Below are 18,288 nucleotides of genomic sequence, written 5' to 3' on the forward strand. Positions count from 1 at the left end.
TGTCCATTATGTTATAATGTCGGCATCATTAAATTTTGTTATATTCATAGCCCTGTTGAATCTTTATCTTTAAAAACTTTTTTCGTCTTCCATGCTTTGCAGGTGTTTTTTGTAGCAGTCAAGTTGCTCCTATATATGGCTCGGTTGACACTGCGTCTTTGGAGATTAATGGTGCAACAATTTTTACCTGTTATTCAGGATACTATGTAGTCGGCAGCAGTGCGTCTGTTTGTCTTCCAAATGGAACTTGGTCAAATTCACCACCAATTTGCCAACGTAAGTCTGTGGCTAACTAATTCTGTATGCCATGCACTGCATACCCAGCGTACATGTACATCAGAGTTGACACAGAAAGGAAAGTTTCAGGCATATTTCACATTCTCCCAAAGCAACAAGACAACCATCAGACAGCTGATACACGTCGGATATAAGTAAAGGCAATCGGGTTGATAGTTAACTACTGCATTCTTTTTCGAACAATGGCATCAAGGGCATCTATGCTTTCCTATACAGATACGCAAGACACAGAGCACCACGCATCATTCCTTGCATCTAATACCGGTAGTTTCATGCCCATACGCAACCATCAGAAAACTAAAGTAAGATAGCTTTATTGGAGCACTCTACCGAGCCGGAGGACTCTCATTTGTTGTCCTATACAGGTATAACATGTTCAACGACTGTTGCCACGCCTACTTATGGAGCCGTCTACACAGGCACTGATGATGTATTCAGTTCCAGAAAGTATAAATGCAACGATGGTTATCAGTTGCAAGGTAGCTCACATACCATCTGTCTCTCAAATGGCTCATGGTCCGGTCCAGCACCTATATGCAAACGTAAGGGGAAGTTGTACAAATCAAAATTCACGTTGTTTAACTGCTGTAGAAGTACTTGAATTGTGATAATAATTATTATGTCAGCTCGTATGCTGTTGTATTCTAGCAATCTGCAACGTCAGCTGCCTTGATTCCAGTGTTCCGCGATCTGCCGTTAAGTTTCTGAAAGACTATTCATATCCTTGGCATTCATCTAAAACGGCCAGCAACACCTGACAGAGGTTGATTCCACGGCGCCGGAACTCCTCGAACTTTGGCACCGAAGCCTGAACAACTCCGAGTCTGAATATACAACTCTAGTACACCATCAAGACAGAAACAAAGCTGTAGATCCGTTAGATAATTTGGTTCACCCTTGAAAGATGCAGGAGATACATCGAGGAAACGTCAGCTAATGTTAGCAACAGCATCTTGCCGATCATTGGAAAACGTGTGGTCCAAAACAAGGTGACCAACGGCGACTGCGTTTGTACAATGCATTCGCAGTCCCAGTTCTTATGTTCAATAGCGGTACTAGGGGACTAGCACAAGCTGAACTCTCGAAGACGGACACGTTTCAACGTTTTCAACCCGGAAATCATCAACATGCGATAACCCAAGCTCCTATCTAGCGCCACGATGTACCAGCGATGTCACACCAACCCAAGGCCCAGCATTATCCAGCGCCAGCGTTACAGACTCTTTGGTCATTAACTCCTCCTCCCAAGTGACAGTCCCGCGCATCAAACCATGGCATTGCATTGTGTTTCGAAACCGCTCGGCGATGTTATTCGCCTGCATTTTGAGGGCGCGCCACACAGCCATTGTGGTCACAATCAAGGTAGATTTGACCAAAAGGAGAGAATGACTTTCACGTACGAGGACCCTACACGGATACTCAACGCAGTAGCGGATAAGCGTGCCTGCCAAACCTCTCAGCAAACCTAAAGAATTTGAATTGGGACAATTATCCGCCTCCGAAACAATATATCTCAAACAATACTCAGTAAGACTATGCCTGCAGCTGCAGAAAAAGTGCTCAACATCCATTTTCTTGGAGGAGCAATGACACATGTCAACAAACAATGGATCACTCGGATCACTTAGCAAAACTACGAGTGATCCATTGTTTGTTGACATGTATCTCAAACAATATGTACGAGTCATCTCCGGCTGTTGTTGGCTGCTTCGCATTCTTGTTCAATTGGATTGTACCTGATCTTTTTTTCTTTCTCGTCGCAATGTTCCGCACTGTTCACATTCTTCATATTTAATAGGCGCCTTCTCTGCCACTCTCTCTCTCTCCCTGCCCATGGAAAAACTTTGTTTCTGGTAGCATTAGGCGTGTCGCTGTTACTCTTCTTTGCCTTTTCAGGTGTTGTATGCAGCCATCAAAATCCTCCCCCTAATGGTGCTATTGCTAGTGTATCCTTGGAGATAAATGGCGCGACAATTTTCACCTGCAGTTCCGGGTACAAACTTCTCGGTAGCAGTGCATCTGTTTGCCTTCCAAATGGAACGTGGTCAAATACGCCTCCAACATGCGTGTGTAAGGCTAGGACTTAATAATTTGTTACAACAATCTACGTATCAGGAATGAAGTAAAGGGCGTTCAGGTGATGTGTAGCACAAAGCCTCCTCCCCCCCCCCCCCACACACACAGGCACACACACACACGTACACCCCCTCCCCCCACCACCAACCCCCCCCCTCCCCCCACCCCCCCCCCCCCCTCCCTCCAAACCCACCCCCACCCCCACACACACAGAGAACATACGCCTATTACTAGACGGCAGGCAAACAGAACAGGGAAATGGTTTGATAATTCTGGAATGAATAAAACTATATGTGCACTCATGTCACAGCAACGGATAAAGTATTCCAGAATTTTTCTTGCCACCATTATCAATGGAATTCGTGACTACAGAGAATGATGAAACTATAATAGGATTTATACACTTGGAGTGAAAAGTCACGAGGGTGCAAGAAGAGTAAGAAAAGATAGCACAAACTTCGGAAAAGATTGCACCGGCAATAAAAACTATTTAAAACTAGTGTGACAATGTACATAAATGTGCAAGTGTGTGTGAGTGCGAATTTACTGGAAGAGTGTAAGTGCGGTGACATTTTCTTTTTGTTTACAAATATTTGAATCATGAATGCGAATGTAGAACTTTCAACTGCTCGAAACTATTTGCAGAACGAATACCACTGAACCAAGAATCATCAAAACCTTTTTGATAAGTAAAACGAATTTATATTCAGAACAATTGAAACTCAGAGTTGTGACAAAGCTTCCAGTCTCTCTCTCTTGTGTACAAGGCTCTGCCTTACATGTGTATTGAGCACCTTTCGGACAATGAAGCACACCACTTGACTATTGAGATCAATTGTGTACACTGTAGAGTTCGATCTTTCTTCATAGTATAATTAGTATTATAGTATAATTATTAGTGTCCAACTACACCACGGGGGTGAATACTTCGCGTGAGTCCGGATGTCCATTAACGATTAATCATTGCTAAGACAAGTTAAAATCTAAATGCCTCGTGTTCTGTATACTGTATGTACCTCTGGTTGCTGTATTTCAAGCAACATCAACGCAATGTCCTGCCAATCCACCTCCTCCATTTAATGGTATCGTATCTCCTGGCGGGCGAAATGCTTTCACGACAAGAACATACTCGTGCAATACCGGATATCAACTTTCTGGCGCAACAACAACTATTTGTCAAACAACAGGAGCATGGTCTGGAACACCACCAACATGCAGACGTCAGTAAACTATTCTATACTTTTTTCTGTGCATACTTCTTTCACCATGCTATCCGAACGACTGAAGAGTATTAATAATTGACATGTAACATTAGACATTCTTTGTTGCCCGGAGACAAAGCTCGTGGACATCTTCGTTGCGCTCCACCTCCACTCATTGGAGCGCTCGGCAAATGGGCCTTCCAAGTCGGGACGTTGTTGGTTTGCCTTTTGTAGATGTGTTGAAGCTAGATAGCAGATCACTGAGTGCCTTAGTACCCCTTTCATGCTGTGTCTATTATAACACTTTTACAGTGTGTTGTCGTTGAAGTTGTTCTACCTCCTGTTTTTGTCTTCAGGTGTGGTATGTAGCAGTCAACATGCTCCTTCTAATGGGGCTATTGTTAGTATGTCCTTGGAGATTTATGGCGCGACAATTTTCACCTGCAACTCGGGATACACTTTAGTCGGTAGTAGCGCATCTGTTTGCCTTCGTAATGGAGCTTGGTCGACTTCACCGCCAATTTGCCAGCGTAAGTGTCTGACCAGATTCCCTGCCTTCTGTGTTCTTGCTTTTCAGAGAGCTCTAGTATGAAAACTATGTGATGTGTAAGATGCCTCAGACCTTACACCTAAAACAAAATATTATAATATTTTTTCCGCAAGTGTTGTAAAAAAGCACGTCAAATAACAGCAATACTGATTTTTGCCCGTGATTGTATCATGTGCTAACGTTGAATTCTTCCATCCAATATTCCGAGTAATTTTGGATCTTTTGATCGCCGGGAACCGGCGTTCTTTGAGTAGCAATACTACATAAATCTGATAGTCTCCCAACGCAAATTCAAGTGTACATCAGAAACAGATTGGTCTATAGTGACTTTGGTCTGCTGATACGAACAATGGCACACATTGAGCATCTCTTTCTCTGCAGGTATACAATGCCCAATGACTGTTCCTGCACCAACTGATGGAAATGTTACGTCAGGAACAAATGACGTATTCATCTCAAGACAATACACCTGTAATGATGGATATAAACTGCAAGGAAGCTCCCATACTATTTGTCTTTCAACTGGTGCGTGGTCCGGTCCAACTCCTACCTGCAAACGTAAGGGCTTGAAATCGAGGCAGTTTGACTGAAAACCCGTGTTCTCCATGTCGTGTCTGAGCTTACATGACCATGAATTTATAACACGCATAGTGCTCAGCTTGCTGTATTTGGACATAGATGTCTGACATGGTGGGTGGCTGCGTGGAATCTACAGGAATTCGAGCAGTGTTCCCAACTTGTGATACGATAGATAAGGCGTTAGAGGGTGAGGAGCAGGTAGCCATTGCTTGTAGAATCAAACACGTGGTTACACGGCATAGCTGGTTCCACAAGATCCAGGTCCATACGAGGAACATTAGCTTTGTTCATTGCCATCGAAGTAAAACATTTCAACCGTCCCTTTGTTTGAAAATATTCGGAAGGGGTTTCTCTGATTGTCTTGTCAGTGTGATCTTCAACACACATCTACATCCGCCAATATTCTTCGCAACTGAGACTTTCAGCTCGTCCTTGTCTTGGTTGCGCTGACCTTCCCCTCCTTTGTTATTCCCAACTTAGAACCTTCCAGCCTGGAAGGCTGTTAGACTGCGCATCCAAGATATGCTAGACCTGATTGCCAGTGATGCGGAGACCGTCAGTACATGTACTGTTGTTCCTTATCGTGCAATGCTATCTGGTAAGCTGGATGTAAAGTAACTGGTGGTGTTAGTGGACTATTTGGGGTAAATCTCCCAACCATGAAGAAATGACGTTTTGCAAGTTTCAGCCGACGCCCATTTTGGTGTCTCTTCGCCGATGTCTGCAGTTGAACAATGTAGTGTGGAGGCAAGGAACAAAAACATCCAATAACCTGGCCTGCCAGTTCTACTCTTCATGGTGTAAATATTGTTTTCAATGTAATCGTGATATTTTTTCTTCAGGAATAACATGTTCAGAATCATTAGTCAATCCCACTAATGGACATGTGACGGCACCAGCTAACACAGTATTTAGTGTGTCAACATACTCTTGCATGCCAGGTTATGAGTTGGTCGGGCACGCAAATACCATTTGCCTGACATCTGGTCAGTGGTCTGGACAAGTACCAACATGTAGCAGTAAGTTTCGTCATGTTGTCCAAGTTTATTTGGAAATACATTGGTCACCATCGAAACTAAATAGTTGAGTGAAAGCGTGGGTAGTTCTATCACTGAATTTCTCGAGATCATAGGGAGAGTAACCGAGACGCTACGAGTATTAACTCGTATCCGTACCATCTTTGCCAACATCCGCTTTGAACCCGCTGGTTTCATTCCTTCCAGAGTTTCTGTAACATGACACGAATTTTATGTCTGATTTCTACAGTACGCATTATTTTGTGATAACCCTTCCTCTTCTCAATCTATGATGTTATAATTTGGCAGATATACTCTCAGTAAGCCATGAACGGAGACCCCCTCGACTTAGGCCTCGGCCTTTGGGGAATCCATAAAATAAATAAATAAACATAAATAAACTCTCCCCTCGACAATACATAACCCTCCGAGTGCTTTACTAACCAAGATCTGAGGGGAAACCCTCGTCGTTGCCCAGCTTCATATTTTCCATTATATTGCCGGGATGTAGGGAGTCGTAATCGACTCGTTGCTGCATTCGGAACACGGTGTGCGAGTTATAATGAGGATATGGAGTTCGATGTCAAAATGATGATGTGTATTCCTGAACGTGAATAGTTTGTAGAGTACATCGCCATAGCTTAGCTGTTTGTGATACATGAATAATAAAATGGGGAATGATAATACAGAGCACGCAGAAGGAGAGCAAATTATTACGCAACGACATCGAAATCTAAAAGGAATGGGAGAAACGACGTCTAGGATCATTACCGTCGCGGGGAATGTCCTCATTTTCTAATGTAACAAAAATCATATAGAATGTTATTTGTAAAAAAAGGGTAGAAACACATTAGAACGAGTTATGCAGTAACTATCCATGACTGTAACAAGATGATTAAGAGTTAGAAAGGGCGATATTAGGGCACAAAACTGACCGGCTACTGAGAAATTTAGTGACCCGAGACCTAGCTCGAACACATCTCCAGTGAGCAAACCAACAGACTCCCATTTTAGAAGTTTCATGGTTACGTAGAACCGAAGAGTCCCTTGTGTTTCTTCTTTTTGACAATCTTCACTGTCTCAGTATCCGATAATGTTAATTTTTCCTTACTACAGCTCCATTCATCGTTCATTTCACTTAGCGTCAAAAATGTGAACTGCGATACCTCTCAATCCCAACCAGAGATTGAGTGGAACAATGGGAAAAATATATTTAATTTTTCAGTGTACATTCATTGCACAGCCCCGTGACAGTTGGAGCAAGCACCACAGTGCGCTAACTGCGACGGTGGATGTCATTGAAGTGTTATAGGCACGCTGGCAGCAATAGAAAGTCGTAGGGTATGAAAAATATTGAGAAATACTTTGCAGGCACAATGGTTCACAAGGTCTTTATTTACTTCCTTCGATCATGATGGTTCCTTGCATACATTTTCCCAAACAGAAATAGCATGTTCGTCAACCCCAACTGCTCCTACAAATGGGAGTCTGTCACCTGGAGGAAATGATTTTCTGACAGTTCGCACGTATTCCTGCAATCCTGGATTTCAGCTGATTGGCGATAGCACTACCGTGTGCCAGGCAAATAGACAATGGTCCGATGCTACAACAACCTGCAATGGTATGTCGGAGGTACCTGCAACCACCACTTGTCATTAACGGCCATTTAGTTTTAGTGATTAGGAATGCTGATTACCTAACTTGTCGTACACGTTTCTTCACATTAATATATTTCAAGATCTGGAATATACTGCCTAGCATGTCAGAGTTACGTATTCCATAATGACTGTGTTTGAATTGATCAGGTCCCACAGTGGAATGAAAAAGGTGAGCTACATTCACAACTTACCGCCGTTATTTTTCCAATGTGCACTGCAGCTCTTACCTGCAAATCTCTTCCTAGCATTACAAATGGCAAAATTTGGCCAAGCCAGTCACCGCTTGTACCAGGCAGTGTTGCCTTTGTGGACTGTGATAAAGGCTTCGCACTGCAAGGGTTGAACACAATAACTTGTCTCCCTTCACGGAATTGGACAATTGCCCCGACATGTGCACGTAAGATTTTATACTGGTTTATTATTATTATTATTATTATTATTTGTGCTCCCGCGTCAATGGGCTCGCCCAAATTCGCTTGCACCGAACCATGCGAAAAAAGGCCGCCAGCAGGCAGGCAGGCAAAGAAAAAATAGAAAATGGTGTCACATAAACTAATACAAACAAGAATATCATTATTACGAATTAGTGGTTGCGACTTCGGCGATGACTTGTAAGAAAGGGTTTGCTCCCCACACCGGTGCTCGCGCTATTCCGCCGACTTTACTTGACACTTGACTGACTCACGACTGCCATCCAGAGCACACGAGAAGTCCATCGAACCTTCGACTCGGCAAACCTGCAAGAAAGCACCACTCCCTGCTCAATACACAGTGTTTCGGGGAATTCACCCCTCATTAGTTGAGCTTGAGTAGGCTGAGGAAGATTGTGCCTGAACAGCACCACTTATATAGTGCTCTCCAGGCACAAACATCACCAGGGATACAAACTTACAGAAACGCTCCGTTTCCAGCGCGACAAACACCTCGTGAACACCAGATAGCAGCGTGAGTCAGTGTCGCTCCTGGACGGTGAGACAGACGTCGAGGACCCTTGGTCATTCGCAACGCTGTCACCTCCAAACCAACTAGTCGCAAGCCCGCGCTGGGCACAACAGTACGAATTAGTGGTTGCGACTTCGGCGATGACTTGTAAGAAAGGGTTTGCTCCCCACACCGGTGCTCGCGCTATTCCGCCGACTTTACTTGACACTTGACTGACTCACGACTGCCATCCAGAGCACACGAGAAGTCCATCGAACCTTCGACTCGGCAAACCTGCAAGAAAGCACCACTCCCTGCTCAATACACAGTGTTTCGGGGAATTCACCCCTCATCAGTTGAGCTTGAGTAGGCTGAGGAAGATTGTGCCTGAACAGCACCACTTATATAGTGCTCTCCAGGCACAAACATCACCAGTGATACAAACTTACAGAAACGCTCCGTTTCCAGCGCGACAAACACCTCGTGAACACCAGATAGCAGCGTGAGTCAGTGTCGCTCCTGGACGGTGAGACAGACGTCGAGGACCCTTGGTCATTCGCAACGCTGTCACCTCCAAACCAACTAGTCGCAAGCCCGCGCTGGGCACAACAGTACGAATTAGTGGTTGCGACTTCGGCGATGACTTGTAAGAAAGGGTTTGCTCCCCACACCGGTGCTCGCGCTATTCCGCCGACTTTACTTGACACTTGACTGACTCACGACTGCCATCCAGAGCACACGAGAAGTCCATCGAACCTTCGACTCGGCAAACCTGCAAGAAAGCACCACTCCCTGCTCAATACACAGTGTTTCGGCTTGCGACTAGTTGGTTTGGAGGTGACAGCGTTGCGAATGACCAAGGGTCCTCGACGTCTGTCTCACCGTCCAGGAGCGACACTGACTCACGCTGCTATCTGGTGTTCACGAGGTGTTTGTCGCGCTGGAAACGGAGCGTTTCTGTAAGTTTGTATCCCTGGTGATGTTTGTGCCTGGAGAGCACTATATAAGTGGTGCTGTTCAGGCACAATCTTCCTCAGCCTACTCAAGCTCAACTGATGAGGGGTGAATTCCCCGAAACACTGTGTATTGAGCAGGGAGTGGTGCTTTCTTGCAGGTTTGCCGAGTTGAAGGTTCGATGGACTTCTCGTGTGCTCTGGATGGCAGTCGTGAGTCAGTCAAGTGTCAAGTAAAGTCGGCGGAATAGCGCGAGCACCGGTGTGGGGAGCAAACCCTTTCTTACAATATCATTATTGATGACATTAATATACTGAATGAATGGCAAAGGCCATGTGAATACGGATAACACGGATAATCAGAGTACCAACAACAAAGAATGTAGCTCAAACCATTGCAGTGCCAACCTCCTTCACCTGTACTCTGCCTTGTACGCATCTGTAACTGTATACTGGTTTAGGAACTTTTAACACATGGGCCTCAACCAGCGAAAACAGCCCTTAGGGTCAACATTTTCAAAATTCCTTTTTGGTTAGAAATTTGTTGAACCATATCTTCTGAAGGACCTCAGCCAAGAAAAAGTTCAATATTCCGATTCAAAACGGGTGTATACACCAATATACAAGGTGTACCCCAAATTGGTGCAATGTATGTATACGATGTATGTGTACAATGAATATTCAGCATTCGAAGGTGGGTGGGCAGCTTGAATACTTTTTTGAAATAGTGCAGTAAGCAGCTATAATGACAAAGAATAGCTGATGAGTGCGGAGAAATGATCTACATATTCGCAGCTGCATCCTGCGTGGAGTCGTTCCGTAATCTCGTCTTCCATTTCTTGCTCCGCAGCTGAAGACACGACGTCGCTGCCGTCACTAGCCCCAAACTCAGAATTTATCTCAGGTGACGACTCCTCATCTTCCGACTCTGACGAGTCATCGGCCACCTTGAGCCGCATCGCAGCAGGAGATGACGGCTGCGATTCCGCCTCGCTGTCGACATGGATGTCGGAACCAAAGAACGTCTCATCCTTATTCTGAACTTCAGCGGCTACTTCAGCATCCACTCCCGGATCCCCACCAGGCTCGAGCTAGCTGTAGACAATGACTGCCGTGTAACCTCTGCGAACAGCTCTGGCGTCCGCAGCCATCGCAGCAAGATCAAGGAACACTGGAGTCGCCACTCGACACCACTTCAACTAACTTCAAAATAAATAATTACTTCGAGCAAGGAGTTCAAGAAGTCGTCGCGCTGTTTGCAGCGCGATCAAAAAATCGTTCAACGTCACAAATTGACCTTTTTCTCGAAAAAATTACGAAATCTCTAAGGGTCGTTTTCGCTGATTGCGGCTCACATACTATGGCCAAAGGTAAACAAACCAACCGCTGTTGTGGTTCCTCTGATTGTTATCTCTTACCCATCCCCTGCCACGCTCATATTCTTCGTCCATCTCCATTTCCTAGCTATGTCCCTATGGAAGACGTTATAATTTCAGTGGAAATTGTTAAGGTGTACCCCCGGGGAGTGGATAAAGGTACTTCGTGTTTAAGGCCTTTCTTATCAAAAGTTGACTTCTGGAGTCTTGAGCCACACCAAAAATAATTCGGTTGAAACGAAATGAGCATAATTATAGGGATCAGCCAGTAATAGTCACCGAATTTACATAGGGGATACGCATTGAGAAAGTGCACTAGGCAATCGCCAGAGTCTTGAGCCGTCAATATTCAATGTGCTCATTATAGTATTCGTTACCCTCAAACCTATCATCCACTCCCCAAATTCTTTTTCAGGAATAAGGTGCTTGTCCCCGCTCACTCCTCCAACAAATGGCAATGTCTCCAGTGGTCATGCTGTGTTCTTCAGCACGCGAGAGTACTCGTGCAGTCCTGGCTATGAAATTTACGGTGCAAAGTCTACTGTATGTCAATCCGACGGCAACTGGTCAGTCTCGTCTCCCACATGCAAAGGTATGTTGCTCCACTATGCCTTCACCGGCAAGTGCATATTTGTTTAGACACCCGAGAAATTGAAATCTCTTTTTAATCCACTAAAATCCCCTTGCTGAGCATATCATTACAGAAAAGATACGATGAATCAAAGAGTCGCAATTGAAGAAATAATAGTACAATTCCAGTATACGCGACGACAGTTGCTGTATTTGACATTTTTGATCATTCCCTGTATTAACCCATGATGAGAAGGGAACGACAACGTTCCGTTACTAAATAGGCTTACTTGATTGTGTGGATTGCGTCGGTGCTGACACCTTTTCTTCGAATTTGGATAGGCCTCCAATTTTTTTCCTTACAGTTATTGGTGTATGTTGTTTGATTTTACTTTAAGTGATGTAATTCGCAGGGACAAAGCAAGAACGTCTTCAATTAATCACGCTTAATCAAAGTCCACAGGGATCCTTTTCATTCTTCAAATACATAAGAAGATACAATAAACATGATTGTGATTTTCCAGTTCGCGTTATTATGTCCATTCATATGCACTCATGTGCTCTTCCAAGTTCATCGTATGACCAAGACTGCAACGCCGTCACATTCATTTTGCATTTACTGTACCTTACCAGAGATCAAATGCGACAACCTTCCGTCTACTCCAACCAACGGTTTCCTGGCTGGACAACAGAACTCTCTGGGCTCTACACGTATGTTGGGCTGTGATGAGGGATATATACTTCATGGATCTGATCGAGTGATTGTGTGTCAAGCAGACAAAACCTGGTCAACGACTAGTGCGACTTGCGTTCGTAAGTGAAATATTGATTGATTGACCGAATCATGATGACTACTTCTAGACGTATCCCGTAGAATTTTCACAGGTTCACATTTCTGAACTTTACATTTGGACAGCATTTGCATCAACTGCACAGTACAAATAGAACAATTCAATCCTTTGCACATTTCGTCCTCAGACATTGCAAGTTTGCAATTTCCTCAACCTAATGAATACTACTGTCTCGTAAATTTCCTCCACTATTCCAAGCACTACAACCAAGCAATTATGGTATGTAGCTGACGTGATCACACTGTGAGAGTATAAGTATAGCTGACCTTTTATAACAAGGTCGGTTTCTGACACCACTAGAGCATATGATTTTCATGCCATCATTTCTTGACGTTGATTTGTTCCGACTTAAACGTGCACAGTAAAATTCTTCTATGAATGTTGTTGTCGCTTCACAGTTCAGCCATGCCCTAAGCCACCCAATATCACTAATGCCGTTGTCAGGGCTAACCTGACGCGGCCCTACGTATACGGTGACAGCGTGTTCGTACATTGCAACACTGGACATAGTGGCAGTGGCCACATCAGCTGTACATCTACCGGAAAATGGAGTCAGATTATGTGCTCTGGTAAGGGGTTGTTTTGCTGTGTTTATACTCTCCCAATACCTGATTTATTTAGGGCGCGTTTGAATTGTCACTCTTTGACTTTTCGAGGAGCTTCGTTTTTCTGAAGAGGTGGCCTTATTGGCCTCTTCAGAAAAACGAAGCTCCTCGAAACTCCTCGAAACTCTTCGAAACTCATCCGATGGGAAGGTGGATTAGTTTCGAAGAGTTTGGAATAGCTACGTCAAGTAGTATGTGGAGATGGTCTATCTGATCGGACGTCATCATCGCCATAACAATTCCACTGAAAAACTCTAAAATGATAGAAACCGTTCTAATGGGACACTTCAACTAATCTCCTTATAAAATTTGTTGGAACAGTTGATGAAGACAATTTGAACGCGCCCTAAGTCATTAGGTAATACACTCACTTTGGTTGGTACCGTTTGGCAGGTGTTTCCCTAGAGAGCAGTAGGGATTACTATTACTCTCCTTTTTGGTTTCTGGCTGCCCTTGTGTTGATGGGAGGTTTGTTGGAGTTTTGCTTGGATCCTTTTGCAATTTGGACAAGCACACAACCTCATTGAGTCTTAGCTAGGGACTGAGTTCATTTTTTGCCTCCTGGTTGCAATGCTTGAGTGCATTCTCTTTTTTTGCGTCATCATTTTATACGGTTAATAAAAACACGTTTCCAAGTATGGACTACTGATCTCTTTGGTTCGCTCGAACCGTTATAGTTATGCGCTAAACGTCACGGTTACGGTGTTGAATTCGTGCGGCCAAAGTGCGCAGGAAAATGGTGGCCTCCGTGCTACATATGCCAGCTAAAGTGCACGCATCGTGTTTACTGTTTCTTGATGGGAGTTCAGGTCTTTGAAATGTGCCAGAAGTAGACACAGGTGTCGCAAAGACTGATGCCTCTTACACATACTTCGAAGTACTAAATTTTACTAAAACAATTACTAAATTTTGTGTGCATTATTCGGGCATTGCTTTTTGCAGCAAGAGATTGCAGCACGGTGGCAGGCCCCACCAATGGCATGGTGTTTCTGACTGGCTACACTGTTGGCGCAACGGCTTCATTCATATGTTCCCATGGTTACACACTGATAGGCTTTTCCTCTGCCACTTGTAATCATGGAGGAGTCTGGTCCTCCCCCACACCCAATTGTGATCGTAAGTATGCAGCCGTATGTGACTCGGATTGGTCGTGCTGGACATAATAATTATTGCGACAGGTTCACACTTTTCACATATTTTCTCACAATTTATCAGCTACGCTATAGGACCCGCCTTGTACCCGATCGGCTACGTGATACTCTAGCGATAAAAGCTGACAACGTTGTTCTTCCATTGGATAGCCGTGTCTCATGATAAATTCTGGAAAGTATATGTACATAATACTACGTACAATTGTGAAATGTAAAAATGATTTAATACAAACCATCACAGTACTTCCGGTTACTGCGGGCGGAGAAAACATGCTCCTTTGACTTTGGCATTCGGTTCTGTGGCTCCCTAGAGGCTATGAAATGACGTATTCTGCAGTTTCGGTGGGGTTCATAACTTTTGTAGCAAGCTTAATCTCTACTGCTGCATCTGGTTGGTCAAGGAAAATGTAGCCATAGCAGGGCCACTATTGTTCGCCTGAGAGTACAGTCAATCGCCGTATGCGATAATGTCACAACGTTAACGTTCTTCGTTCTTGTTTGTCGCAGGAGTGATGTGCCCCAACGTCAATGCGCCTGCAAATGGAGCAGTCTCCACTGGTGATACCGAGGTGTTTACCGTGCGAAGATTCACATGTGACACCGGGTTCAATCTTGTAGGTAATCCAGCAACAGTGTGTATGGAAACTGGCACTTGGTCCGATGGTACACCTCATTGTATTGGTAAGATGGCCGTGTTGGTGTGGGTGAAATAATTATAATAGATTCATTTTGTGTCTGGATGCTAGGTCTGGTATTGGTGCGAGAAGTGAATTCCCAGTACACGTACACTGACCTATTAGGTAGGCCTTTTTCTTTTTTCTTTTTTTAACAAAGACCACTTAAATGCCAAACATGAGATGCAGCTAGGGGAAGCACGCACAACCTGAATTGTGGCCGCGGTGGCTCCGCCGACCTAAGGTCTCGACTTCATAGCCTTGTTTGGTTTAAAACATGGTCGGTAGTTGACAGCATGTTACAAAGGTGGAAGACGCACAGGTTTCAACACAGTGCGTCCTCCACCTTGTAACATGGTGCCAATCAACCAACATGTACTCACCTGACTCCCGACTGGCGAAAACTAAATGTGCGGATGGAGTGGATGCTTGTGGACCGTGTTGCTGGTGGTGCACCCATTGAACAATGTTTTTCTCCTACTCCAGAGTGTTCGCTTCTTGAATGTTTCCAGACTTCTTTGTCTTTGCCATACTGCCCTTGCCTCACAGAGAAAACAACAACCTGCCCGTATTTGCTGGCACCGGCCAATGGATTCATAGACAATGGAAGCCTAGATGTTGGGTCCTCCCGCGAATATTCTTGTTCTGACGGATACATGACAACTGATTCAATGCACACAGCCTGCTTGAAAAACGGACGTTGGTCTCAGTCCGTTCCATGCTGCTTCACTAAACATAGTACTGGTGAGCCACGATGACTTGTAGTCCATCTGTAATGCTTGGTCTGGATGAGTCGAAAAGGCGACATGGAAAATGCATGAAAACCTTTTACTCTAAAGCATATTGGTTGTACGTTGGAAGGGAATTGTACGTTGGAAGGGAATTGTACGGCGATAAAAACGGCAGGCCAGCTCACTTTGTTCGGTGCAACGTACGAATGACTACATGCAGCAATCTCTACCTGTTCGAATATCCAGCAAACCACATATAAATGGCGTACCAACGTGCATCCAGAGTTGATGCATATCATTTTGAGGTTGTCCCTGATTGCATTGACGAGTGGCTGTTACAAGGAGATGTACGATATTCATGTATTTACAGAATGCATATGCCGGGAACCAGTCGAAAATTGAACTGACACCATGTCCTGTTCCACCTAACTATGTTGTGCTAGTCGCGCGTCATTAGCCGACGTTGGTGGGTGAGCAGTTCTACAGCATGCCTGGGAACACCAAGGTATCTGTGAAAGTCGATCTCCCCGATTTCGCTCAATCATTTCAGGCAGGTTTCGTTTGGAGTGTTGATGAACTGTGTAAAGCCCTTGAAAAAAAGGATTCTGAATTAAACCTTGAAACTGGTATGCCCGACAAAAATCTAGCCAAAGTATCACATTATTTACAAGTCTAAAAAGAGTCATGCCACAGCGTACACGAACAAACTACGAACAAAACTCCATTAAGCTACCATTGTCTCACCTTAGACGACTTTCTCCGATCAAAAAAATTATTTTCCAGAAATCCCCAGAAGGAAGATGGGGAATATGTATTCAGTGGTAGAAGCGATGTAAGGTCAGTAGCTTAGACCGACCACCAAAAGTGGTCAAAGACCAAACTTCCTATTCGTTGCATCCAAACTTGCCTCGTGCCGGGTCACGAGGTCCTAATTGACTGTGGTTCTAAGCACGGCTGGACAAAATCCTTCCGCTCCCAAGCAGGACTTGAACCTGGCACCCTGTGTTCGCAGGCAAGCATAGTGTGATGACCAAAGGCCAAGATTAACAAAACAGAACTGATTGTATTGTCGCCAAGCAAATGGAGAAATTCGTCAGAAGAGTCACGCGATTGCTACTAGCTAGTCTCCGATTTGCTGTAATTTAAATCAAAAGTTGATTAATCAACTTTGGATTTTGTATGTAATATCAAGCTCTGATTTGACGCTCTTTGTTTGTGATACAGGTGAACAAGCAGAGGCATCTTCATCGTCCTCAAATATCATTGCAGGTGTCATTGGCTTCTGTATCGGTTTGCTAACACCCAGTGCCTTGATTGTAAGTTACATTGCGCGTTCCCGACGCAGGAGTCGGCGGATCACCGTCACTGATAACACCGTCCAGCAATCTGCTCTATTTACTAACACGTTGACCAGGAGTGATGTGTACCAGATGGACGTGACCACGATCGAACCAAACCTAGAGCCACAGTATGCGTCTTTGGGGCAAATTTGAGCCACCATCATTAATGCTTCTCTCACTTCCACTGATTTAAACGACGTACACCTATTCTTTGTTTTCTTTGATTTTATATTTTTGGCAGCGGTTATGGTAACTCCTACATGCAAAACTAAGCCCGGGGAAAAGTAGTGAAGGCAAGGATTTAACAGATCTCAAATTTCTCACAAGATCTTTTAATGATCAATTAAATTTCACACGATCCCGAACATTATGTACTTTTCAGAAATAAAGATAAAACCAGACTTTTTGAATAATTTTGGGCAAAGAAACACATCCATTTTGTGCTCAATTTGTACTCAATCTACAGCCGTTATATTTCGTAAGTGCCGCATTTGTTGGTCACTCGTAGCTCACAAGTTATTGCGTTCAATTCTGAACAGTACGATGAGCAGGGATATGAGTTAGGGGGCTTACGCCCATCGTAGTCTTCTTCTTCCACGCGGTGTGGGCCTGATGAGTTGGCTATGATTGAACGAAAGATCGTATTCTTGTTTACGCACGGAACGCTTTGGCAATAGTTTCAACAAAATCAATTTTTCTTCGAACATTTTCTATTGAATTTAAAGATAAGAATCGCCTTTCACCATGCACCCAGTTCTTGTTTTATCGTGATATTTGCCTCTGTATCCACGTTGCTACATACGATTGTCATGGCCATCTATCCGTTTCTAAACCATTCTTTAATCTAACTCAAAGCTGATTGCTTCCAAACTACATAGATTAGGGTTTGGGATAGGAGAGGGGGGGGGGACAAAGCAGATGCCTAGCTTGTACGTTGACAAGCTAGGCATCTGCTTTGTCCCACCACTAGGTCAGCTTCTCCGCAAAATCTTTTCGACTAGCGCTGATTGTATCACGTCAGTAGCTGTGCTTTGCTCAGATTGAGGAGTTTAGCATGAGCTACACTGGGGCGGATAAGCGGCGCTAGACAAATTGCAATGAAAAACACCCATGCGTCATTACCATAGACGTGAAGCAAGCTAGGACCAAGACTGCGTAATTGTTGGACGCCAGACTGGATTGGGCACCAGCAGGAGTTCTAGGCCCGGACCTTTGAGCCAATAATATTGCAAAACGTGCACTTCGCGGTACCCAGAAAGGGTGCACCCCTATCGATAGAGTTCGTTTACATACTAAATGCCTAGTTCGCGAATTTATTTTGCGAGTTCACTCGTACGTAGTGGATCAGCCCACTTCAAAAGCGCGAGTTAACTCTGCACGCAAAGGGTTAATGTAACTTTGGGTGCTTGGTTGAGTTCATTATTTACATGCTTTTGGCCCATTAGTCGCTACATGACGAGGGCTACTCTTACGGCTATAAGGGAGTCGTGCCGCCGATTCTCGTGCAGAAGTGGAAGGTCCTTGACTAGCATGTACAAAGTTGCTGATAACATTAGTTTGTTCCGTTTCACCATGACCATTGGCTATGCCTGCTGACATTTTTGATGGATCCGAATTGATCAGTGTTTCAAGGCGATAAACTATAGTGAGTGTTCCGATGGAGAAAAGGAACTGTTAGGGTCATCTTTTGCTTCACTTGCACTATATGAAACATACATAATATACAAGCGCTAGTGAA

The 18,288-nt window shown here is 44.3% G+C and overlaps 1 protein-coding gene across 1 annotated transcript; it reads left to right on the plus strand.

Moving 5' to 3' along the window:
- The first annotated feature begins 786 nt into the window (after window positions 1–786).
- Window positions 787–17,330, plus strand: LOC135820192 (sushi, von Willebrand factor type A, EGF and pentraxin domain-containing protein 1-like). Its single transcript, XM_065333504.1, has 15 exons — window positions 787–839; window positions 2,194–2,367; window positions 3,411–3,593; window positions 3,932–4,105; window positions 4,507–4,683; window positions 5,547–5,723; window positions 7,165–7,341; window positions 7,599–7,775; window positions 11,044–11,220; window positions 11,832–12,011; window positions 12,448–12,618; window positions 13,597–13,770; window positions 14,313–14,486; window positions 15,029–15,223; window positions 16,435–17,330. Exons 4-15 carry the CDS (start codon window positions 3,982–3,984, stop codon window positions 16,701–16,703), a joined length of 2,172 nt encoding a protein of 723 aa, XP_065189576.1. The 5' UTR covers window positions 787–839; window positions 2,194–2,367; window positions 3,411–3,593; window positions 3,932–3,981; the 3' UTR covers window positions 16,704–17,330.
- Window positions 17,331–18,288: the final 958 nt, after the last annotated feature.

The sequence above is a fragment of the Sycon ciliatum genome, chromosome 6 (assembly GCF_964019385.1).
Source record: "Sycon ciliatum chromosome 6, ocSycCili1.1, whole genome shotgun sequence".
Taxonomy (NCBI): domain Eukaryota; kingdom Metazoa; phylum Porifera; class Calcarea; order Leucosolenida; family Sycettidae; genus Sycon; species Sycon ciliatum.